The 24514-nt window shown below is 38.1% G+C and overlaps 3 protein-coding genes across 6 annotated transcripts; 2 read left to right on the top strand and 1 right to left on the bottom strand.

Annotated features, from left to right (window-relative positions):
* The first annotated feature begins 200 nt into the window (after positions 1-200).
* LOC109158447 (DUF724 domain-containing protein 2-like) lies at positions 201-6473 on the top strand. Its single transcript, XM_019306356.1, has 10 exons — positions 201-375; positions 2228-2625; positions 3155-3541; positions 3854-3965; positions 4045-4235; positions 4518-4620; positions 4700-4783; positions 4979-5086; positions 5176-5792; positions 6446-6473. The coding sequence occupies exons 2-9, from the start codon at positions 2242-2244 to the stop codon at positions 5775-5777; spliced, it is 1971 nt and encodes a 656-aa protein (XP_019161901.1). The 5' UTR covers positions 201-375; positions 2228-2241; the 3' UTR covers positions 5778-5792; positions 6446-6473.
* Positions 6474-16044: 9571 nt separating this feature from the next.
* On the bottom strand, positions 16045-17802 carry LOC109158578. Its single transcript, XM_019306468.1, has one exon. It carries the CDS (start codon positions 17800-17802, stop codon positions 16045-16047), a length of 1758 nt encoding a protein of 585 aa, XP_019162013.1.
* A 1395-nt stretch (positions 17803-19197) lies between these two features.
* Positions 19198-24138, top strand: LOC109158080 (long chain acyl-CoA synthetase 1-like). Of its 4 annotated transcripts, none has more exons than XM_019305901.1 (20): positions 19198-19390; positions 20022-20215; positions 20320-20383; positions 20478-20567; positions 20658-20714; positions 20824-20872; positions 21022-21098; positions 21204-21243; positions 21334-21428; positions 21543-21710; positions 21800-21910; positions 22003-22090; positions 22176-22242; positions 22334-22409; positions 22531-22648; positions 22741-22986; positions 23084-23223; positions 23309-23491; positions 23581-23700; positions 23820-24138. In XM_019305901.1, the coding sequence occupies exons 2-20, from the start codon at positions 20073-20075 to the stop codon at positions 23874-23876; spliced, it is 1989 nt and encodes a 662-aa protein (XP_019161446.1). In that variant the 5' UTR covers positions 19198-19390; positions 20022-20072; the 3' UTR covers positions 23877-24138. The 4 variants fall into 4 exon arrangements, with proteins under 4 accessions (XP_019161446.1, XP_019161450.1, XP_019161454.1 ...); XM_019305905.1 differs by lacking the exon at positions 19198-19390 and adding an exon at positions 19427-19516; XM_019305909.1 differs by lacking the exon at positions 19198-19390 and adding an exon at positions 19520-19541.
* The last annotated feature ends 376 nt before the right edge of the window (positions 24139-24514 follow it).

The following is a 24514-nucleotide window of genomic DNA, read 5'->3' on the forward strand; positions in this document are numbered from 1 at the left end:
CCAGGCGACTTGGACTTTGTATGAACCGCACCATCACAATTCACAGTGAATAAGACGTTCAAAATCGAGAGAGAACGCTGCGTGCGTGCTGCGTGCTGAGTGCGTGCTGCGTAAAACCCAGAAATTATTAAGCCCGGAAGAGAGAGAGAGAGAGATCCTAGTCCTGAACGGTGTTAAGAGCTTCCGCCGTCGTAGAACGCCAAGGAGCAGTGCGGTGTTGTTGAGGCTGATCATGGAGAATGCTGGTGGGTGGTAAGACCGCGTGCTTACTAGAGTTGCCGATATCATCCTGAACCTTAATTCAGGCTATACGGATTAAGGTTCCGCCGCCAAATGCTTTAGAACAGAGTGCGGGCATCTGATTCGTGGACACAGGTGTGGTGTGGCGGTAGGGTGGTGTGTTGCGGCGGGGTGTGGTACGATTTGACATGGAGGATGGAGGGGGAGTGGATCAAGGGACGTACACCTGGGCGTGCACCGGCATGGGATTATGCTATAAATAGGATGAATTGCCTTTTACTCGGACATTACTATCTGAGAACTATAGGCACCCTGACTTAGTTAATACATCCACCTGGGTTCCACTCTTATTAGTAGCATAATTAGTTACCACCCATGGTGGACCCGGAGCAATAATATCACGATGTATATCTTTATACATGACAACCCATGGTGGACCCGGAGCAATGAACCCATACATGACAGCCCATGGTGGACCCGGAGCAATAATATCACGATGTATATCTTTATACATGACAACCCATGGTGGACCCGGAGCAATAGACCCATACATGACAGCCCATGGTAGACCCGTTAGTAGTATAATTAGTTACAGCCCATGGTGGACCCGTTAGTAGTATAATTAGTTACAGCCCATGGTGGACCCGGAGTAATAATATCACGATGTATATATCTTAATACATGACAACCCATGGTGGACCCGGAGCAATAATATCACGATTTTATATCTTTATACATGATTTACGGTGGACCCATACATGACAGCTCATGGTGGACCCGTTAGTAGTATAATTAGTTACAGCCCATGATGGACCCGTTAGTAGTATAATTAGTTACAGCCCATGGTGGACCCGGAGTAATAATATCACGATGTATATATCTTAATACATGACAACCCATGGTGGACCCGGAGCAATAATATCACGATGTATATATCTTAATACATGACAACCCATGGTGGACCCGGAGCAATAATATCACGATTTTATATCTTTATTATACATGATTCACGATGGACCCATACATGACAACCCATGGTGGACCCGGAGCAATAATATCACGATTCTATATCTTTATACATGATTTACGGTGGACCCATACATGACAGCCCATGGTGGACCCGGAGCAATAATATCACGATTCTATATCTTCATACATGATTTATGGTGGACCCGGTTCTGACAAGACAATCAATTCTAATCCGTTAACATTAAAGAATCACGTTTGTGTTTAACCTTATCGTGATCGTGTTAACTATCAATCTATTAACAAACATATTTACAATTATAATTGTTCAAATTTGTGGGCAATTTATTTGGAAGGCTAATTACGTATTGCAGTAGGACTAGCGAGCGAGGCGACTTGGAGTTTGTATGAACCGCACCATCACAATTCACAGTGAATAAGACGTTCAAAGTCGAGAGAGAACGCTGCGTGCGTGCTCCGTGCTGCGTAAAACCCAGAAATTATTTAAGCCCGGAAGAGAGAGAGAGAGGTCCTATGTTAACAGCTTTTCCGCCGTCGTAGAACGCCAAGGAGCAGGAGTAGTGCGGAGTTCTTGAGGCTGATCATGGAGATTGCTGGTGGGTGGTAAGACCGCGTGCTTACTAGAGTTGCCGATATCACCCTGAACCTTAATTCAGGCTATACGGATTAAGGTTCGGCCGCCATTCCTTTAGAACAGAGTGCGGGCATCTGATTCGTGGACACAGGTATGGTACGAGGAATTCTCTATTATCCGAGTTTATGCTTCCTCAAACTCCATCCTTCCCTTTTTGAGGCCGGATTGAATCCGTCATTTTTGTTTCCCTTTTGCATTGCATGGTTTATATTCTGCATTCTGCAATAAAGATGAAATTAAAATAAACATGAATGAATGCTTTTACATTATAATGATAGTTGGAAAGTGAATGTGATCTGTTGTTAATTTCATAAAACTATTCTATGGCTTTGGATTTTTTATGTTTATTTTTCTGAAATTCGAAAGAAAACAGCTGGAATATGTTTACCGCCGGGAAAGCAGTAGAAGTCTCATTTGAAAGATATGATCCCCGGGATGTTTGGTTCCCTGCTACTATTCTCGAAGTTTTTGGAAATGGCTCTTTCTCTGTGGAGTATCAGAAGTCAAATGTTAAGGATAAAGTGACTGTTGGTTCTTTTCAGATCCGACCCTGCCCTCCACACCTTAAAAATAGAAATTTTTGTTTGTTGGAAAGGGTGGATGCATTTTATGATTTTGGCTGGTGGAGTGGGGTGATAACCAAGATGCTTGCTGATAGTAGATATGTTGTTTTCTTTAAGCACTTTAATTTAGAGAAGGAGGTAAGCGGCTTGGAATTAAGGCGTCACATGGATTGGAAAAGTGGCAGTTGGTATACTTCTCAGGTATATATGTATACTTTCTTTAATTTTGCTATTTTCAGCTTTGTGCACCCATCCCATCATTGGAAAGATTGGAAATTTATCAAATTATTTGCTTTTTTACTCCAAATTGGGCAATTAATTGAGTTTTTCAATGTGTTTGCACACTTCTGTTAATGGGATTCCATCCTATAGTATTGATGTATATGCACTTCCTTGATTCTGCATTAATTGATTTCTATGTTGAGTGTTGCTAATACCATTCCCCTTTGGAATGCTGTAAAATCTTTGTAATGGGTGGGTGAACTGAACTGAACAATGAATTATGTTTGACTTATAGTGCAAAGTTTTTAACTTTGTTAAATGGAAATCCATTAAAGAGCACGTAATGGAAAAATGCCAACCTAATGATTGGTATTAAAGCTTGGCCGAGTTATCTTGGATTTTATAAATATAACTATCTTACCTCAATATTTGCTTCGTTTCTTGTAGTTTCAATCCCCCCACCCCCATATATGTACTTCAAAGTTAGAGTTTTTGCCTTCCATTTCAGGGTATTTTGATCCCTTCAGATTGTTCAGTTGAGGGAGATGACAATTGCAATGCTAAAGTGAACCAAAGAACTGTCCAACTGGACAGCTCAGGCACTAAGGATGAAGTCTCCAAAGAGAAAACATCATGTTCCTTGAATTCTCAGGGTGATCAAATCGCACAATCAACTGATTGCAATGAGAAGCCTTCGAATGCTATGGTTTCACCAAACAACAAACCACACAGTTTAGCTTCTGCAAATGATGTTGGTACAGTGTTGCAGTCTCAAGTAATGCAGAAGGAACAAGATGAAACACCCTGTGGTTTTGACAACTTGACTTCTGAGGGTGCTGCTAGTAGAATTCTTTCAATGTCTGAATATGTAGATCAGTTGTCTGGGAAGAGCACTGTAAGTCATATCCAACTGCCTAATCTCAATGTATTTCTTGCTTCTTTCTTTTACTGGGATGACAGCAATTGCAGTACCATGCAAATATATGATCAAAAAATGCACATAAAGGCTGTGCTTTTGCATCTTTTAGTATTGGATTTGATATGGTGAAATCCTCCTTTCAACTTCTAGATTACTTGTAGAGCTGGAGGCGTGTCAATTGGTTCTTAGCATTTTTAATTCTTTCATCTTACTTGTTTCTAATTGACTGATTTATTTTTCCACTCTAATTTATTAATCATTACCCTCTCAATTGATCATTTCTTCCAGAGGAGAAAACGCCAGAAAATCAGTGAGCAGGATATCTCTGTGGCAGATGTCCAGATGGTTCAAGGGAAACAAACAAATTTGCTGGTTGATGGCGCACAGCTTCCTATTCAAGGTATGTAATGTCATACTTTTCACTCTCATCTTTTCTTTTTACCCCGATAATTAAGTGCAGAGCAAAAGCTTCGTAACAGGTAAGGAAGCAGCGGGAAATGTAGCTGAAAATAATGAAGCTGGCTATCCAATTGTGATAGGGTTGGAGTGTATTTCTCCCTCGAGGAACACAAGAAGTAAGACATCTCATCACATGGATGGCAAGGAGTGTTCGGATCCCTTGAGTGGTCAGAAGCAACATGTTAACGATCTAGCTACAAATGTTATAGAGGTGAACAAGTGAATGACAGTCTTTGCATGTTTTGTTTTTGGGAGTTAGCATTATTCCTTTCATATTTATATTTAAAAAAAAAAAAAAAATTTACATATGAGAATGTCTGATATGCTTTTAACAACTACTTGACAAGGAGCCAATTCTTGTGCTTTAATTTCCCATGTTTAATAACTTTAATGGATTGGAACCTTCATGTGTTTCATTATTTTTTTAATGGATTGGAACCTTCATGTGTTAGAAACTTGATGGTCATAACTCGTACTATCTCCCTTATGCCAGCAGAGTGAACAATTACGTAATTCAGAGAGTGGTCAAAAGAAAAAGAGAGGAAGGCCATGCAAGTCAGCAGCCAATACTGTTAAATCCCCTGCTCCTCTCATAGGTATTTTATGAATATTTTGAGCTGAAAATCACATCTAATATGTTGCTGAATCGAAGATTTTATTCTTTTTTTGTTGTAGATAACCTGCAAAATGTAGATGCTGTGGATGAAACAATCAATAAGGATTGTACTACCAATGAATCATCTCAAACCAAAGGTCAAAGTGGGTTTCGTATTTCGTTGTGATGCTTTTGAGTTATTGCATTATTTATGTTTTAATGGGGGCACAACTTTGTCATCAAATGCTCCTTTTGGAGGGACAATTTCAGCTAGTAGAAGAGATGCAGTTGTGGGGTTCTATTGTCTATTTCCATACTTGAATTGTCTGGAAAGAATAATTTTTTTTGCCCTCTTGCAGGTGCTTCTGAATCTGAAGGGAGAAATGATGAGCACATTGAAGCAGAGGAAGCCATTACTGAGGCAGAGGCACCTAGCAATACTGTTGATGGATCAAATAAGCAAGCTAGTATGCCCTGTATCTTGTGCTTCGCTTCATTTATTTGTATTATTTTTGGCGTGACTAACTAGTAACTATGTTTGATGACACAATTGAAGCTCCTATTGACAATGGTGCAGTGTCAAGTGAGATGCCTTTCGTTAAAAGCACAATTCTTTGGGCGACAATTGAATCGATGGATGTTTTCCAGCGAATTCCCCAGAAGCCACATTTCCAGCCCTTGGAAGACGTTAAAGAGAGTTATCGCGAAGGGCTAGCTATAGCGTATATGGTGACATTCTGTAGCTTGGTAGATAGATGTAGCAAGCTGCAGTTTGATGATCCCAGAAGCAGGATAGAAGAAATGTTGGAGACGCTTGCGGAGTTGGGAGAGCACGGATTTGACGTTGAGCAGATAGAAGAGCGGCTAAAGGAGATGGTGTTGCTTAAAGAAAAACACAAAAATCTGGAGGTGCAGTCAGCAGAAATGGAGGTTGAGATGGTGAAGCAGGAGAGGGAGAAAACAGGAGTCGATGAAGAGATTGAGGCGATGAAGAAGCAAATGGCAGAGTTGGAAGAGAAGTTGAAAGTGGCTGTTACAAAGAGAGAGGCTAAGGATGTTGAAATTGCTTGCCTTCAATCTAAGATGGATGACGTTAGAGGAGAAATTACAAGTGCTCGCAGTGGATATCAAGATTTAGCTTCTAAACCTTTGGCGTAGTAGACTAGTAGTAGTGCTTAGGGATGGCAATACTACCCGCACTCAACGAGTTACCCGCATTCTCGTTCTAATGGATAATAAATACTCGCATAATTTGAGTAATGGGTGCGAGTATGGAGGAAAGTTTTAAACCCACGCGGGTATGGGGGCGGGTGCGGGGAGAGGTTCCCCGCCCCCACATATATATATATATATATATATATATATATATATATATATATTTATTTATTTATTTATATATATATTTATATATATATTGTGTTATTATATTTATGTCAATATCAATATCAAACTAGTGTTGAAGTCTATAATTACTTTTTTTTGTACTAAGTCGAGGATTTGAAGCATTAATATAATTCATGAAGATTTGGAGCATTAAACTTGAAGTATTATATAGATTTTTGGGTAGTAAGGGAATGTCCCAATTCACTAATATTACAATTTCTAATTATTTTTTGGTGCTAGTGGCTAAGATTTTATACACTAATGTTGAAGTTGAAAGCAAATGTAATATTCAAGTTGGTAGTTATTTGGTGAAGACTTTGATGCACTAATATTATAAATTGCAGTATGGTATGAGAAGAAATTTTATTATCCGCGTGAGTGCGAGTGCGGATATGGAGAGTGGGGTGGGATTGCGGGGGCGGAGGCGGTGCTATTCCTAGTAGTGCGTGTAGTTTTATCAACTTTTGATGTTTTAGACTAGTAGTAGTGCCTGTTTTGTGAATTGTGATGTGATGATTGATGAACTGTCCCCCATAGAGACCATAGTGTATACAGACAGGCCGGCGATAAGCCGCGTACAACGTTACGTTTGGCGAAATTATTTACAACATTCCAAAATGTTTTAATTAATAGAGGAATAAAAATTTGGAAGAATATTAATATATCCACACAATCTTGTCAAAAAGGTATCGAATTTAATGCAAAACGAAATATAAATGAGTATTAAATTAACAACGGTACTATAGGTCACTACCGCCTGTCCCTTGAAGATGGAGAAGAGGAAGGCGATGGAAGAGTTAGATTGGTGCAAGAAAGGAGCAGAAGTTGAAGTGAGCTTGGAAGATGAGGGTTTCAGAGGGTCGTGGTACACCGCCACCGTCCTCCGCACCGTTTCGAAGAAGAGCAAGAAGTTGTTTGTGGAGTTCCACACCCTGATGTCTGACGAGGATGACACCAAGCCCCTCCGCCAGTTCGTCAACTTCATCCTCGCCCGTCCAGTTCCTCCCCGCGAGTCCACCCGCTCCTTCAACCTCAGCGAGGAGGTCGACGCTTTCCACAGCGACGGCTGGTGGGAGGGCGTTGTCACCGAGGTTCTTGATGACTCTACCTACTCCGTCTTCTTCCGCTCCTCACGCGAGCAGATTCAGTTCCCTCAGTCCCAGCTCCGCTTGCACCGCGAATGGTTCCACGCCCAGTGGGTCCCTTCCTTCCCCAACCCTCCTCCTCCTCCTTCTTCCCAGTCCTGATCATTCTGCAGTGAAGGCGTATTTCTGGTGTCTGGATCGGATGGATTCCTGCAAGCTAAGACCGACTCCTCTTTCATTTAATCTGTTGTGAACTAGTTGTGAGTTGTTATTGGTCTAGATTATAAATGGAACATGAATGCGCTTAATGGATCGATTGTACTACAACTTTTAATCAGATAATTAAACATTCAGACTTGGACCTCTGATCTGTGAGTGAGTTAGTGTTTCTAGTTGTCTTTCTTAATTAACGTACCTTCAACAGATGTACTCTATTATATATATGCTGCTGGTATTATTGGGCTTAGCTTGCTTTGCTGGCTTGGAATGAAGAACCTATTTTAATTTGTATCTGAGTTCTAGTATATATTATATATACTCCCAAATTCTATTCCATCACTTTTACTCTATGACATGGTAAACAAGGAAATTCTATTCCCTCACTTTTACTCTATAACATGACAAACAAGGATTGAATATTTTCATCGAGTCCCAGAAAAAGTGTCAACATCAAGATTTTGTGACAGGGGTACAAATTATAAAAGTAAGAAATGGGAGTTGGTGTAGTATTTTCCTTTGTATCTATATGTTCAGTCAGAATCTGTATCCCACTTTGGGTTTATCCACAGACTTGCAAAATGCAGTGGACCAAAGCCCTCCATCCATCCAACATGCACTGCGCCCAGGACAGGGTAAGATTCATAGCTAATTTAATTTTGTTATGTTCTGTAGTGTATGTCCGGACATTCATCACATATCTAACTGCATTTATGAGATTTGTGCTGTCAAAGTATGGAAAACTAGCTACTTAATTGTTTTCTACAGTGCACTAATGTCTTTCATCTAACGTGTTGGTTGTGTATATATATATATATATATATATATATAATTGGACCCCTACTATGAAGAACTGAAAAGTATCTATCTGGGCACCTACGCTCCATGCTTTGGCAATGATTTATAACAACTTGGCTATGCAACAATTATTATGATGTGCATATATATTTAGTAATGGCATATCACAAAAAAAAAAAAAAAAAAAATTTAGCTCATTCGTTAGCATTTAACGCCTATTTACAGGCAGACGCTATGGTATGGGAGGATGATCCTCCTTTGTTTGTTTCAGCTTTGATTAATTAATATACGCAGCAGTTTACCTTCAAAAAAAAATATTTAGTAATGAAGTAGTGTAACATATATGGTAGCGCACAATATTATCTTGGTTTGGCTCAACAAAGGAAACATAAATTTTAAAGCTAGCTAAGGTAGGAAATTGCTGGTTTAGTGGTTTAGGTTAAACTTTAATTTGAGTGATTGAACTGATGACTTATTGACATGATCTTGATCAGTTTCAATTGTGTGTTGAACTTTCTTAATTTTGGAACTCTCTCTTATTGTTAGGTTCATTCAATTCTATTGATTAAACATAGTTCTGCACTATGCTGTCCGTCTTTAAAACCTTATAAAGGGGTAGGTTGTCTATTGTGTTGATGTGTCAACTTGTGATTGAACTAACTCCCCATCAACTGATTTCACTGCATGTGGGTTTGTTGTATTCATTCATTTTTCATTTATTACATGCACATTCATCTCAAATTTCATATATGTTGCCAGCCAGAATTATTATATATATTATATTGGTGAACTTTTTGTTTAAGGAGAACTTTAATTTGTTACCCGTTCTGGGTTCTGGACCCACTGCACAACATCAAAATGGCATCTCAGTGGTAGGTTGCTTGGTATTCTATAGTATATGCCAGAAGATAGTCTTGGTATCATGTTAGAATAATGAGCATTTGTATACATCCTCCCACATGCTCTTTCGGGTCGAAGTGTGGGGGACCTTAGGGTTGGGGATTCAGCCTTTGGGATAAGAATAATGAGCATTTGTATATTTATTTTCGTCCTAATCTCTAGTCTTGCTCGAGATTAAGTATTTCTGATCTACCAACTAGTTATGGTGTATATTACATCAGTTACTACTAATTACCGAAAATCTAGGCTAATATATAAGGCCTATCAGGATTGGATGTGATTGGTCATACTTGGTGGGTGATTATTTGATTGGTGGTACGGTGCAATTCAAGAAGAATAGATGGCAAAACTACACCATCACATTTAATGGGTTAATTTAGTCTAAGCCCTATCCAAAACAACGTCGTTTTGGTGCATTGTTCCAAAAAAAAAAAAATTATTTATTTCAAATACATATAAACTCATAACAGAATACACAGAAACTCATAACTGAATACCTACACATAATCTAACATGATACATAATACACAGAAATTCTTAACTGGCTTGAGTACACAAAAATTCATAACACAATACACAAAAACTTTTAACAGAATACATATAATGAGATTTGGGCCTTTTGGACGGACGGAGTGACGTCAGCAATTGAAATGATGGATTGGTAGTGATCATGGAGAAGTTAAGCTAGAAGAAGATGGACGGAAAAAGAGAGTTCTCATGTTTGGATTGAAACAGAATGAAAACATACATCGAAAATAGAAAGAAGAGCTGAGGCAAGCTCTTATAACAAAAGAGAAAAAACGGTTATAACTAACCGAAGGTAAAAAGACAAAAAAGCCCTTGTAGTAAAGGAGCAGTCTATCAGCTTCTTCACTTCTTCAACAGCTACATTCTCATCAACAGCTCTTCATGGCTTCATCACCCCCCCCCCCCCCCCCCGTAAGCTGGAGCGTGAACATCGTGAAGGCCCAGCTTAGAATGGAAAATGTCAAACAAAGGTTTAGGCAAAGCTTTGGTAAAGCCATCTGCTACATGTTGATGTGAAGGAACACTCATCAATTTAATCACTCCTTCGCTGACTTTTTGTTTTACCACATGGCAATCAATTTCGATATGCTTAGTGCGTTCATGAAAAACATGGTTCTCTCCAATGGCAATGGCAGATTTATTGTCACAAAAGCACTACAAGAAAAATGCACATAGACAACGGTTAATAACCGTTGTCGTAGGGGTATAATTTCTGTTGTTGAAGCCGGTGTTGTTGTAAGTCCCGCGCATAGACAACGGTTTTTAACCGTTGTCTTTTCTTGAAACAACAACGGTTTTTTAACCGTTGTCTATTAAGTGTTGTTGAAGCTGGTGTTGTTGTAAGTCACGTACATAGACAACGGTTAATAACCGTTGTCTTTTCTAGAAACGACAACGATTTTTTAACTATTGTCTATTAAGTGTTGTTGAAACCGGTATTGTTAAAAGTCACGCACATAGACAACGGTTAATAACCGTTGTCTTTTCCAGAAACGACAACGGTTTTTTAACTGTTGTCTATTAAGTGTTGTTGAAACCGGTGTTGTTAAAAGTCACGCACATAGACAACGGTTAATAACCGTTGTCTTTTCTATAAACGACAACGGTTTTTTAACCGTTGTCTATTAAGTGTTGTTGAAACCAGTGTTGTTAAAAGTCACGAACATAGACAACGGTTTTTAACCGTTGTCTTTTCTAGAAAAGACAACGGTTTAAGGACTGTTGTCTATTGAGTGTTGTTGAAACCGGTGTTGTTAAAAGTCACGTACATAGACAACGGTTTTAAACCGTTGTCGTTTCTTTCAAAGACAACAGTTTTTGACCCGTTGTCTATTCAATGTTGTTGAAACCGGTGTTGTTAAAAGTGATGCACATAGACAACGGTTTTTAACTGTTGTCTTTTCTTTAAAAGACAACAGTTATAAACTGTTGTCTATTGTGTGTTGTTGAAATCGCTGTTGTTAAAAGTCACGCCCATAAACTGTTGTCTTTTGTAGAAAAGACAACAGTTTCAAACGGTTATCTATTGTAAAAACCGTTGTCTCAACCCATTTTTAACCTGCTTAAATTTTAACCATATAAAAAAAATCAATTTATCCATTCACCATAGCCAATTGTAGTTACATAAATTTGCACAAGCTAAGCAAGGTTCAAAATAACAAGTCAAAATATTTTCATTACCAATTCTAAACGAAGCATCATACAAGTCATAATACTACTAAAAACAATTCTACGAACCAAGTCTAAATGATTACAACGTCAAATCATACCTACTCTATATAACTTGATAGAATATCGGCCCATTCTAAACGCACCAGATCAATAACCGCTTTGTCATAAAACTTGTTGGAACTACATGTAAAAAGTGAGTAAATAAATTAGTATAGATATAATAAATTTGCAATGAAATGTGAAATAAGTTAGGAGTAAAGAACATCAAAGGCAACCTCACACTGTGAGTACAAAAAAAACCACATTGTTCAATCTTGGCAAGATATCCCTTAGTCCAACCTTGCCAACACAGCATAAGTGCAAATCGAAAAACCAACAGATGCAAAATTCTTAATTTATGTATTGTTGATTCTTAAATTTATGTATACCGCAGATTCTTAAATTTATGTATTGTTGATTCTATACTGCAGATTCTTAATTTATGTATTGTTGATTCATAATTTCTAAACTGTATAGTTATCAAATATGAACATATACTTTTATGATTTGTGAATACAGAGTTCAACAATTGGGAATATGAACATCATATCAAAAATTATGAATATAGAGTTCTGTAATTGTGAATATATATATATATATATATATATATATATATATATATATATATATATATATATATATATATAGTTCAATCATTATGAATATGAATTTCAAAAATTATGAATATATAGTTCGGTAATTATGAACATAGAACAATGTGCACCATGCATGGTGCACACGGTTGCACAACATAATTTGCCCTTATTACCCGGAGGTTTATTACCCAGACAGTTGGTGGCCCAATTATTATAAAGATCGCGGCAAAAGAAATGGGCTATAGCTAACTGTACGATATCAACTACTCTTTCATATCCATTCTCCACGTGTCCCATGCATGCCGGAAGGGTCGATTACCAACATATAGCTAACCTTGTTAGTCATGCGCTAGCCGGAAGGATCGATTGCCAACCCCGGCCCCTAGCATACCACCCTTACCCCTCCACACCATACCACACCGCACCGTCGGGGCCGTTCTAAGCCATGTCGAACCGGCGCTAACCTTGGGGGCCCATTTTTTTAAAAAAAATATTATAGATATAATCTATTATTTTTTATTCTTAATTATTATTATTATTATTATTATTATTATTATTATTATTATTATTATTATTATTTTGAATTCATAGATTGGTCTTAATTGTAATTGAAAATAAAACTTTAATGAATTGAAATTGAAATTTTGGTGAATAATTTTATATTTAAATATGAACGAAAATAGAACTATTAAATTAACTTTTGAACAACCGTTTAGTTTAGTTTGTTATGGCTTGGTGGGTGTAACACTTTAATAAACAAGAGTTGGTGTGGCTTGGTGGGTTTAGCTTTGTTTGTTATATTAGAGGTCTCGGGTTTTATTTTTCCTGGTGGCATCCTTGAAATATTTTATACAATCATTGTCTTGGTTCTCAGAGACAACACGGAAGCAAACTGCTTATATCCTAAATGTTGCGCTTAAATACATAAGTGTTGGTGTGGCTTGGTGGATTTAGCTTAGTTTGTTATGTTAGAGGTCATATGTTGGACTCTTGTTGTTTACATCTTTGTTTATATTTTATACAACCGTTGTCTTTTATAAAATAATGATGCGCAAAGACAACGGTTTTTTATAACCGTTGTCTTTGTAGTGTTGTGTATTTAAATATGCTTAAAGACAACACACCAACGACAACTGTAAAAAAACCGTTGTCCTTTAAATAAAAAAGAGCGTGCAAAGACAAAGGTTTTTAAAAATTATTGTCTTTGTAGTGTTGTGTATTCGAGTGCGCTTAAAGACAACACACCAACAACAACGGTTAAATAAAACCGTACGTCGTCTTTTAAAAAAAAAAAAAGCGCACAAAGATAACGGTTTTAAACAATCGCTGTCTTTCTAGTGTTGTGTATTGCAGTGCGCTTAAAGACAACACACCAACGACAACGGTTAAAAAAACCATTGTCTTTAAAAAAAAAAAAACGCACATAGACAACGATTTTAAAAAACCGTTGTCGTTGTGGTGTTGTCTTTTCACAAAATGCACAAAGACAACACACTTACAACAACAGTTAAGTAAAAATCGTTGTCTTTGACAAAAGTGTTGCATCAAAGACAACAGTTTTGGACTAAACTGTTGTCTTTTATACAAAAGACAACACTTTTCTTAAAAACTGTTGTCTTTCTAGTGTTGTCTATGTGCATTTTTCTTGTAGTGAAGAGAGTAATGGGACTGCTGGTATCCATTCTTAAGTCTGCCAACAAATACTTAAGCCATTGGATTTCACAAACTGTGGAAGCCATAGCCCTGTATTCAGCTTCAGAGGAAGACCTTGAAACCGTAGCTTGCTTCTTAGATTTCCATGAGATGAAAGAGTCTCCCAGATAAACACAAAACCCTGTGACAGATTTTCTAGATTCAGTGCACCAATCTGAATCAGAAAAAGCTTGTAGCCTGGCCTGAGATTGTGATGAATAGAATAGCCCTTTGCCTGGTGATCCCTTGAGGTATCTGAGCACCCTATGTGCTGCATTCAAATGTGTGCTCTTGGGTTCATCCACAAATTGGCTCAGCGGTTGGACAGAATAGGAAATGTCAGGCCTTGTGTTGGTTAAATACAAAAGCTTCCCAACCAGTTTTCTGTAAACTTCAGGCCTGTCAATTAGCTTTCCTTCATCATTAGTGAGCTTCTGCCCTGCATTACATGGTGTCTTGGCTGGTTTAGCATTCAAAAAACCATTTTCTTCTAAGATCTCCAAAGTGTATTTTCTTTGGCATAGGTAAAGGCCTCTGGGAACCCTGAGAGCTTCAAGTCCCAGAAAATAACTCAACTTGCCAAGGTCTTTTATTCTGAAAACTGCATCCAACATCTGCTTTAATGCTTGTATTTGAATGGGATTTGTGCCTGCCACAAGGATATCATCCACATATACAAGTAAAGCAAGGTATGAGCCATTTTCTGTTTTAGTGAATAGAGAAGGATCAGCAGTGGATTGTTGAAAACCATCACTCAATAAAGCCTTTGTTAGTTTAAAATTCCACTGTCTGCTTGCCTGTTTTAAGCCATATAGGGATCTCAACAACTTGCAAACTTGATTGGGCTTTTCACCTTTAAATCTTGGTGGCAAGGTCATGTACACTTCTTCATCTAAATCTCCATGCAATAATGCATTATTGATGTCCAGTTGTTGAACATCCCAACCTCTGATGATGGCCACTGCTAGAAAAGTCTTAATGGTGGTCATTCTAGCCACAGGGGAGAAAGTTTCAAAGTAGTCTACCCCTAACTGTTGAGTGTAGCCCCTTGCTACAAGTCTTGCTTTATATCTCTCTATGGACCCATCAGCCCTGTGTTTTATTTTATAAATCCATCTATAGCCAATTGGCACTTTTCCTTGGGGCAAATTTACCAGAGTCCATGTATTATTGTGAACCAGAGCTTCAATCTCAGATTGCATGGCCTTTTTCCATGGTTCAAACTGTACATCCTCGTTATAGGATTGTGGTTCATGTGTGGAAGTGATTGAGGCAATGTAGCTTCTATAACTGGCAGGCAAATTATCATAGGAAACAAAATTGCTTATAGGATGGGGAAATGTTCTCAAACCTGGTTTACTTGTCTCCATAGTGTGACAAAAGTAGTCTTGAAGCTTGGCAGGGACTTTTCTTTGCCTGACTGATCTTCTGGGATGTGAATGAGTGTTAGGGCTGTGTGGAGAAAGTCTGTCAACAACTGCCTCACTGTCTACCTCATCATCTCTTCCAGTAGTTCCATTAGTTATGGGCTCAAGTGTCTCACCAGCCATTTCACTGTGTTGTCCATCATTGTTGCCATTGTGATGTTCACTTCCACCTTCTGAATTTCTGAGACCAGCATCAAGATTAACAGGTCTCAGAGTGTGTTGAAGATCAGGAAGATCTGCATGAACAGAAGTAGGAATTAAAGGCAATGATGTATTAAGAGATTCTCCTGCATTTTGTGTAGGAACATTCTCCAAGTTCTGAGTTCTCATGGGATATATGTGTTCATAAAAACTAACATCCCTTGATATAAAAATATCCTTGTCAGCTAGGTCATCTAATATATACCCTTTGACATTGGCAGGAAAGCCTAAAAAGATGCATTTTCTTGCCTGGGCTGCATCTTAGTTCTCCCTTGAGAGATGGTTGCACCAAAACACAAACAACCAAAGGATTTTAATTGACCATAATCAACCTGCTTTCCAGTCAACAACTCAAGAGGAGTCTTTCCACCAATCACCTCACTAGGCAGTCTATTAATAAGATAAGAGGCATGAAGCACACAATGACCCCAAAAAACAGTGGACAGTCCAGAATGAAACCTCAGAGTTCCGGCTACATTTAACACATGTTGATGCTTCCTTTCTGCCACCCCATTTTGTTGGGGTGTATATACACAGGACTTCTGATGAATGATGCCTTTCTCATCAAAGAAGCTGCCCATCAAGAACTCAGTTCCATTGTTTGTTCTCACTATTTTGATCTTCACTGAGAATTGAGTATACACATAATTGTAGAAGCTTTGAAACTTAGACTTGACTTCTGATTTGCTTCTTAACATATGCAACCAGGTGAACCTACTGAAGTCATCAACAATAGTAAGGAAATAGTGTTCCCCTTTCAATGAAGCCACAACAAAAAGGCCCCCACACATCCATGTGTAATAGATCAAAATTTTTTTCAGCTCTTGAGGTACTAACTGGAAAAATAGACCTCTTATGCTTACCAAGGTGACAAGCATCACAAACAAAATCAGACTTCTTTATTAATGAAAGCAGATTTTATTCCATTCAACAAAGGTAGTTTGCTGACAGGGTAGTGTCCTAGTCTATTATGCCAAATTTGAACAGACACATTACTGCATAATTTTTCAACATTCTTATCAACATGCTGAGTCCCTTTCCTCACAGGGAGAGCACTAATCAAGTACAATCCATCCTTTTGCTTAGCAAAACCATCCACCATTCCATGAGGGCCTTGAATAGCACAAAAATCAGCCTCCATGACAAGTTTGCAATCTGACTGCTTAGTCAACTTACTAGCAGAAACAATGTTGAAAGCAAAAGATGGAATGAACAACACATTCTGAAGTAAAACATTCTCATCAAGTCTGATTTGTCCTACATGAGTTACCTTTACAGTTTCTCCATTAGGGAGCTTAACAGAAACTCCACAGATTTTGTGATGCATTTCAAAGTAATCTAGGGAGCAACTAATATGGTCTGTTGCTCCTGAGTCTAAAATCCAAATGCTTTGTGAATTTAAGACAGTATTGATCTGAGGATAAACAAGTTTACCTTCATCATGAGACTCCCCAAAATCCGACCTGATCCTGGGTGTGGTGACAGTCACAGCAGCAGTGTTTGTAGTTTGATTTTGGTTCTGCAAAAGAGACAACAGTTTTTGCAATTGATCAGTGGATATACCTATATCAGCTACTTGGCTCATAGCAGCATTAGAAGCCTGTTGTGCTCCCTGAGTGTGTCTGTTCTTTGATTTATAACCTGCCACCCATCCAGGAGGGAATCCATGCTTTTTATAGCATTTTTCAACAGTATGTCCAGTTTTATCACAAAAGGTGCACTTAGGTACACTCCTCCCCATGTTGTTGGTGAACTTCTTCTTATTGTTAAGGGTAGAGGCTGCCACAACTGATGGTTCCTCCTCCACTTGGTTCTGAATGGCATTAGATTGAGCCAAAGCACCACTTTTCTGACTAAGAGATCCTCTAATCTTCCTTTCAACTTTTAAAGTCATGTTTAGAACCTTTTCCATTTCTGGAATTGGATCCATGACTAGCACTCCCGACTTAATGGCTTCATACTCTTCGTTTAGTCCTTCTAGGAAGCGGATTATCTGATCCTCCTCTCTCTGCTTCTGCATTCTGCTTACCAAAGTGCATGAGCACCTCGGAACACACTCGCATAGAAGCAAAGGTCTCAGAGAATTCATTTGTTGCCAAAGAGCATTGCTCTTGGTAAAGTACTCATTCATAGTCATATTCCCTTGAACATTTTTGAAGATTTCATTCTGGATCTCAGAGATTCTATGTGGATCGGATTGCGAATATCTCTTCTCAAGAGCTTTCCAGATATCCGAAGCCTTGTCAAAGTACATGACACTCTCCGCAATGCTCGGACTGATTGACTTTAAGATCCAGGAGCAAACGATTCGGTTGCATCTCCCCCAGGAAGCTAGTCTAGGATCAGCTCTGTCTGGAACCGGGACGGCGTCGATAACGAATCCAAACTTGTTCTTTACTTCAAGAGCGATCCTCATTGATCTGCTCCAGGAAGCATAATTAAGCTCTGTCAACTGTGGCGAAACTAGACTCAAGTTAGGATTCTCCGTTACATGAAGGTACAGAGGATCATCGAACTCTTCACTCCTCTGATTAGGGTTCATCGCTGTCTGGCTTGAAGAGCCTGCCACATTCTCCATAGGATTGTTGTTGCCGGTGGTGTTCGTCGTCACTGCCGCAGCGTAGCTTCGTTGCCGCTCTGATACCATGATGGATTGGCAGTGATCATGGAGAAGTTAAGCTAGAAGAAGATGGACGGAAAAAGAGAGTTCTCATGTTTGGATTGAAACGGAATGAAAACATACATCGAAAACAGAAAGAAGAGCTGAGGCAAGCTCTTATAACAAAAGGGAAAAAACGGTTATAACTAACTGAAGGTAAAAAGACAAAAAAAAAAAAAAAAAAAAAAAAAAAAAAAAACCCTTTTAGTAAAGGGGCAGTCTATCAACTTCTTCACTTCTTCAACAGCTACATTCTCATCAACTGCTCTTCATGACTTCATCATGAAACGCGCTTGTTTTGTGCCTAAAGCGCACATAGACAATGTGCGCCTTGGTGCACGATATAAACTGCCCTCATCCACCCTGTAATACCATACAAGGAAAGCTATCCTAGCTAAGGTTATTGAGAATGGAAAATTATTTAAGTTGAGTCTCTTTCGGCGTCTCAATTCCGTCTCTATTCATTCAATGATATTAATTATAATTTAAAGGACCACTGGCAGAAGGTTACTTGTTAGCAGTTATTGGTTTTGTTAATTAATTATTGGAATGGAAATATATATTTAATGCTGGAGTATATATAGTAAGTAAATTTGTATTGAAGAGTTTCAGTAGTCTCCATCCAGCTCCACGTACCAGTAATAGTATAGTAGCGTCAACTAACCGTGAACTACGTACCTACCCTTCATGCATTAAATATTTCATCACTATAGATCTCAGTGTTAAGAGCTGATTAGTGGACTAATAATATACACTGTAGGCTGTAGCCCAGCTTGCTGTTAATAATAATGTACAGTAAGCAAGCTAGCTAGTATATATAGCATTATGTTGCGGTTGGTTCCTCAACAGCCTTCACTATGAATATCTTCAATTCCGTACATATATTCATATTCTCCGCCCGATATGATATGATCCCACTTAACTTTTAATAATGTCACCTACCGGTTTTATATTAGGGTCTTAATTTCCATTGATTATATATGTCAACTAACCTGTATGGCCGCAGTGAGGCCGTCCATCGGAGATGGTGACACGTGCAGATCGATCATATCAGAGATGGGGTTTATATATTTTAGTCAGTAAAAAAATAAAATTAGAGTTATGCTACATAGATTCCCAAAATTCTACTCCCTCATTTATACTCCCTGAAGTGGCAAATAGGATTGGTTATTCTACATCAAGAGCATCTGAGAGAGTACAAGTTTGGAGTTTAAAATGAAAGTACACCAAGTATTTACCATAAAATTATATGAAGTTTTAAAGAAAAAAGTTGGACAGCTTTGTAAAGTGCTGACAAAAAAGTGAGTTAAGGAAAGGCGACCCGGCAAAAGTTATTGCAATCAGCTACTACTACTAGTCTACTACTACTTAAGCCATCATCGGATCGTATTATATTATCTCACTCAGCCACTTAGCTTGCTTCTACTATACTCTTGTATGTATAGCAGATGCAGCTAGCTTAGTACATTTCTGCGGAATGGATCGGAGTTGAGACTTTTTCTCATCATATTCATATATATCATTATTCATTACTCACCCGGCCGGCCTCAACTTGCTCCTTCAATTCTTGGCCTGGGTTTGTCTCTCTGTCTTAGTTCATTATTTATTTAATATTATATTTTCGACACATACATTATTATCATATATATGCGGCTATGTTTGGAGTTTGGAGTGAGTGAATAATATAATTCATGGAGCTGAGGTGAGCTGAGCTTCACGAGATTTTGGTGATTTTGTTAAACCTTTTTGGTGCTGTTATTACGGATTCCATGCTTTCTGTGTTGCAATAATGTTTATTGCGTTTCTTCTGCTTCTTGCTTACCTTATTACCTAGCTACGTACTCTTAAAGATCAAACCTTTAATTTGCATTGCATCATTCTCCATCTTCTCCATCAGCAGCAGCAGCTAGCTTCTTGCCCTTCTGTCTCTGCTACTGCCCATTCACCACCATATATATATATAGCAGACAAGGTTGTACAGAATGTTTTCATCAGTAACCCGGCCTTTTAATATTTAATTTGTTGATGACTATTCATGAGATGGGTTTCTTCACTTCTTCATCTTCTTATTTTCAAGAATTTTTGTTAGGAAATTAATTAATTGGTGTATGTTTTACATACTCAACTCACCATCATATAACTGCTACTGCTAGCTAGCAAGCATTTCCAGTGCCCATAAATGGAGTAAATGTTCTGTTGTGTTGCAGACTGGTGGGGATAGGAAGAACTACTTACCTACATACGTTACCATAGACGATATGATGTTTTCGGTAAAGGTGGAGGAGGGAAGGGAAGGCCGAGATGGGCAGCCATCTGTTGGTCCCATATATCGGAATCCGCTGGCTAAGGATGAATTTCCACCTATTAATCCAAACTTGTCTACAGTTTGGGAACTCTTAAGGTGCTCACTGCTACTGCTAGCCTAACACATTATATTGGACTTTAATTTTACTCTCTAGCTTTATATTATTAGTACATGAAATCTTTAATTTGATGAACTAACAGGGCATCTGTTGAGAAGCATCCAAGAAATAGGATGTTGGGATGGAGAGAACTGCTGAATGGCAAGGTACATACATACATACATAAGAGCTTCTTTTATCCTTCTGTATGTTTCTTTCTTTGTTGAATATAATGTTTCTTCACGCGTACTCTTGTTTCAGTGGGGACCTTATGCTTGGAAAACATACAGTGAAGTTTTCGAAGAAATTCTGCAGGCTGGTTCTGCATTACGAGCGCATGGTGTTGAGCCTGTAAGGAAATGATTTCTTGCATGCATAAAGTATATATGAATGTGTACTCACAATTCAAACTGAAAAAAAAGTGTTAATGTTCGATGATAGGGAGCTCGTATTGGAATTTATGGATCCAATTGCCCTCAGTGGATTGTAGCAATGGAGGTTTGACAAAATTCCCTTTGTTTGTATTCGTGTTGGTGGTCAAATGATTCTTCTGTCTTTTTCGCAACACACAACTATCTATCTGAGATTCATTGCAATGTTTATGCAGGCCTGCAATGCCCACAGTTTAATTTGTGTGCCACTCTATGACACCCTTGGTAATAGATATTTCATCAGATAATTGAAAAATGCTAGATTCCATTTTATGTTTTACATTTCTGGATTGGGATGTGGATGAATTCCAGTTTGGCATGCATTCTTTTACTTTCAAGTTGAGAAGACTTTTAACTTCTTTTAAGCATTGCAGGATCTGGAGCTGTTAATTTTATAATAGACCATTCTGAGATTGATGTAGTCTTTGTTCAAGATAAGAAAGTGAAAGAAGTGAGGATCTGATCTGATCTGGGGAAAACCTACCACAATTTCATTTTATTTCGATTTCTAGCAATGTGAATCTGATTGTTTAAAAACTATTGATTTTGCTTGCAGCTTTTTAGTGATGAATGTCCTCACGTGAAAAGGCTAAAACGTGAGTATACATACATGATTTTTCATTGAGTTGCAGTTGCCCAGGCTAATTAAGTACATTTTCACTGAACGAGCTTGCTTTGTATTGTAGTTGTTGTTTGTCTCTCCTCGCTAACAAATGAAGAGAAGGATATGGCAGTCTCCAAGGGTATCAAGCCATACTCTTGGAATGAATTTCTCCAAATGGTAATTTCCTAAGCTGATATTAGAATCCCAACACTTTTTAACTTTTCTTTATGATCCATGCATTTCGCGTTATCTGTACCTTCGTTCATGACAATCAAAAGGTTTAATTTTCAGGGAAAGGAGAACCCATTAGAGGTTTCGCCGCCACAACCATGCAATATCTGCACAATCATGTACACCAGTGGAACCAGCGGAGAGCCTAAAGGTGTTATATTGACACATGAAAACATTGCATATGCCGCGAGAGGGGTTGATCTTTTTATGGATCAGTTTGAAGACAAGGTAAGACTAGTTGCTTTGCTTTTGACACCCCTTCAACAATTTATGCATCGTTTCCAAACTGATTCCAAACTTCACCTATAAATGGGTAGATGACTGTGGATGATGTGTACATATCTTTCTTGCCACTTGCTCATATCCTTGACCGCTTGATCGAAGAGTACTTCTTCTTTAAGGGAGCTTCTGTTGGCTACTACCATGGGGTAATTAATCTGCTGGAACTTCCTTCTTTTTTTATGTTTAAGAAATTAATGTTGGATTTCTGATGCTTTTCCCATTTATTTGGTGATCGAAGAATATCAATGAGATAAGAGATGATCTGGAGGAGTTGAAGCCAACCTTCTTGGCTGGAGTACCTCGAGTTTTTGAAAGAATCCATGAAGGTATGTATGTATATATGGAACTTTTTTGATGCAAATTCCACTGATGTGGTTAATGAACTTGATCTCCTAAATTATGCTCTTCTAGGTGTCCTAAAAGCACTTGATGAACTCAATCCATTTAGGAGAACAGCTTTCAGCATTCTCTACAAATAGTAATAGTCTGCCTATTTCTCTGCCACTTTCCTTTGTCAGCTATAATGTGTATTTACTAACATTATTTCACCATTTTTACACATAATGCAGCAAACTGAAATGGTTGCAGTTAGGATACAAGCACAGAGATGCGTCACCACTGGCAGATCTGCTTGCTTTTAGAAAGGTTTTTTTTTTTTTTTTTTTTTTTTAATGCATCTAAGTTCTAATATTTCAGATTGCTATATATGCCTATATATTGGTAAAGAAATACTTACTGTACTAATCTTTCATATTGGTCCTGCTAGGTTAAGGCTAGGCTAGGTGGGCGACTTCGACTGATAGTTTCTGGTGGTGCAGCGCTGGGGAGTGAGATTGAAGAATTCTTGAGGGTCACCTCTTGTGCTTTTGTGGTACAAGGCTATGGTGAAATATGTTTCTCTTCTCTTCATCTCTGACTTAAAATGTGTTATTCCTATCATCAGATCAACTAAAAAAAATTGATGCATTGCATGCAGGGTTAACTGAGACTTGTGGGTTGAGTGCTATTGGGTATCCAGATGAAATGTGCATGATAGGAGCTGTTGGATCACCATTTCTATATTCAGAATTGCGTCTAGTGGAGGTTCCAGAAATGGGTTACAACCCGCTAGGAGATGTCCCTCGCGGGGAGATATGTGTGAAAGGAAAGACTAATTTTGCAGGGTATTACAAGAACCCAGAGTTGACAAAACAAGTGTATAAAGATGGGTGGTTTCATACAGGTTAGTTAGCTGCCTTTCTTTCATTCATTCATCACTGCATGATAGCAAAGCAAAGCAGACTCACATGATTGATAGAAAGAAAATCTTAAATTGACAGGTGACATAGGAGAAATGTTGCCTAATGGAGTCATAAAAATCATTGATAGAAAGAAGAACCTTGTTAAGCTGTCTCAAGGAGAGTATGTTGCAGTTGAATATCTGGAAAAGGTTTATGGTATAGCACCCATTGTTGAAGATGTAAGCAAGCAAAAGCACCAATGCAATTTGATTAGTTTATTTGGTACGGTAATAATAAACAAATGCCAATTACGTACACTTTCAGATATGGGTGTATGGAGACAGCTTCAAGTCTACACTGATTGCTGTGGTGGTTCCCAATGAAGAAAACAGCCGAAAATGGGCACATCAAAATGGGTATTTGGGTTCTCTTCAAGAACTTTGTTCCCTCAACAAACTAAAAACCTATGTCCTCCTGGAGTTGAAGGCTACTGCAGAGAGAAACAAGGTATGTATATTATATATACACTGTAATCCATTTGAAATGAAATGAAATGATTGTTATGATGCATGGGTGTGCATTCATTCAACCCACAGCTAAGGGGATTTGAGTACATAAAAGGAGTGATTCTTGAGCCTCAACTCTTGGAGCTCGACACCAACTTGGTCACTGCAACCTTGAAGAAAAGAAGAGACAAATTGTTCAAGCATTACAAGGTAAACATACATATATATATATATATATATATATATATATATATATATATATATATATATATATATACTGCGTAGAAAGTAGAAACACACGTCTGATAAATAATAATACTTGGTTGCAGGCAGAAATTGAGAGCCTTTATGAACAGCTGAATGGAGAAGCAGCAGCAAAGCATTAGAAGATATCTTTGTGGAGCTAGCAGGCGTTCATTATGAATCAAGAATGTGTGTTGCCTCATCACTCATCACTCATCAGTGTGTGGTGCTTGTATATTACATAGGTAGGGGAGTGAGGGAATGATAATTTGACAGGCATATCTATTATCTATAGGTGTTGCCACTATATCTCCCCCTTTGTGTGTTCCAAGTTTGAACTTTTAATTTTCAATAAGAGGCTATCATGTTGTTTAAAGTTTTTAAAGTTTATCTCATTTTATATAAGTCATTACTTCACTTGCGAACCAAACACTTTTTTTTTTTTTGGAAGCAAAAAAGGCCGGAATATATTAAATATAATCATAGTCTAATACATGAGAAATAAAATCGAAAGGGACTGAAAAACAATCCATGCAATCTGTCATAGAAAGGGCATTTCTAGCTAAAGTATGAGCTACCCTATTCGCAGCCGAGATTAGAGAATTCTCAAGCTATATCCTTAATATCATTAACTAGGAGATCAAGAGAGCTGTTATGAATAGCCTTGATCACCTCCAGACAATCAGATTCCACTTGAATTCTGTCAAAATTTAGAGCCTTGATCCATTTGAGAGCTTCCCGGATGGTAAGTGCTTCAGCTTCCTGAGGTTCAAAGAGGGCT

This window comes from Ipomoea nil, unplaced genomic scaffold, assembly GCF_001879475.1.
Source record: "Ipomoea nil cultivar Tokyo-kokei standard unplaced genomic scaffold, Asagao_1.1 scaffold0302, whole genome shotgun sequence".
NCBI lineage: Eukaryota > Viridiplantae > Streptophyta > Magnoliopsida > Solanales > Convolvulaceae > Ipomoea > Ipomoea nil.

Bases quoted from the DNA above. Each gene is read 5' to 3' on its own strand.
- LOC109158080 (XM_019305901.1), top strand. From the start codon at position 20,073: ATGATGTTTTCGGTAAAGGTGGAGGAGGGAAGGGAAGGCCGAGATGGG. The intron at 21,711-21,799 runs GTAAGACTAGTT...ATAAATGGGTAG, and splicing joins TGGATCAGTTTGAAGACAAG to ATGACTGTGGATGATGTGTA. The intron at 22,410-22,530 runs GTTTTTTTTTTT...TGGTCCTGCTAG, and splicing joins ATCTGCTTGCTTTTAGAAAG to GTTAAGGCTAGGCTAGGTGG.
- LOC109158578 (XM_019306468.1), bottom strand. From the start codon at position 17,802: ATGGTATCAGAGCGGCAACGAAGCTACGCTGCGGCAGTGACGACGAAC.
- LOC109158447 (XM_019306356.1), top strand. From the start codon at position 2,242: ATGTTTACCGCCGGGAAAGCAGTAGAAGTCTCATTTGAAAGATATGAT. The intron at 4,236-4,517 runs GTGAACAAGTGA...CCCTTATGCCAG, and splicing joins TAGCTACAAATGTTATAGAG to CAGAGTGAACAATTACGTAA. The intron at 5,087-5,175 runs GTATGCCCTGTA...ACACAATTGAAG, and splicing joins TGGATCAAATAAGCAAGCTA to CTCCTATTGACAATGGTGCA.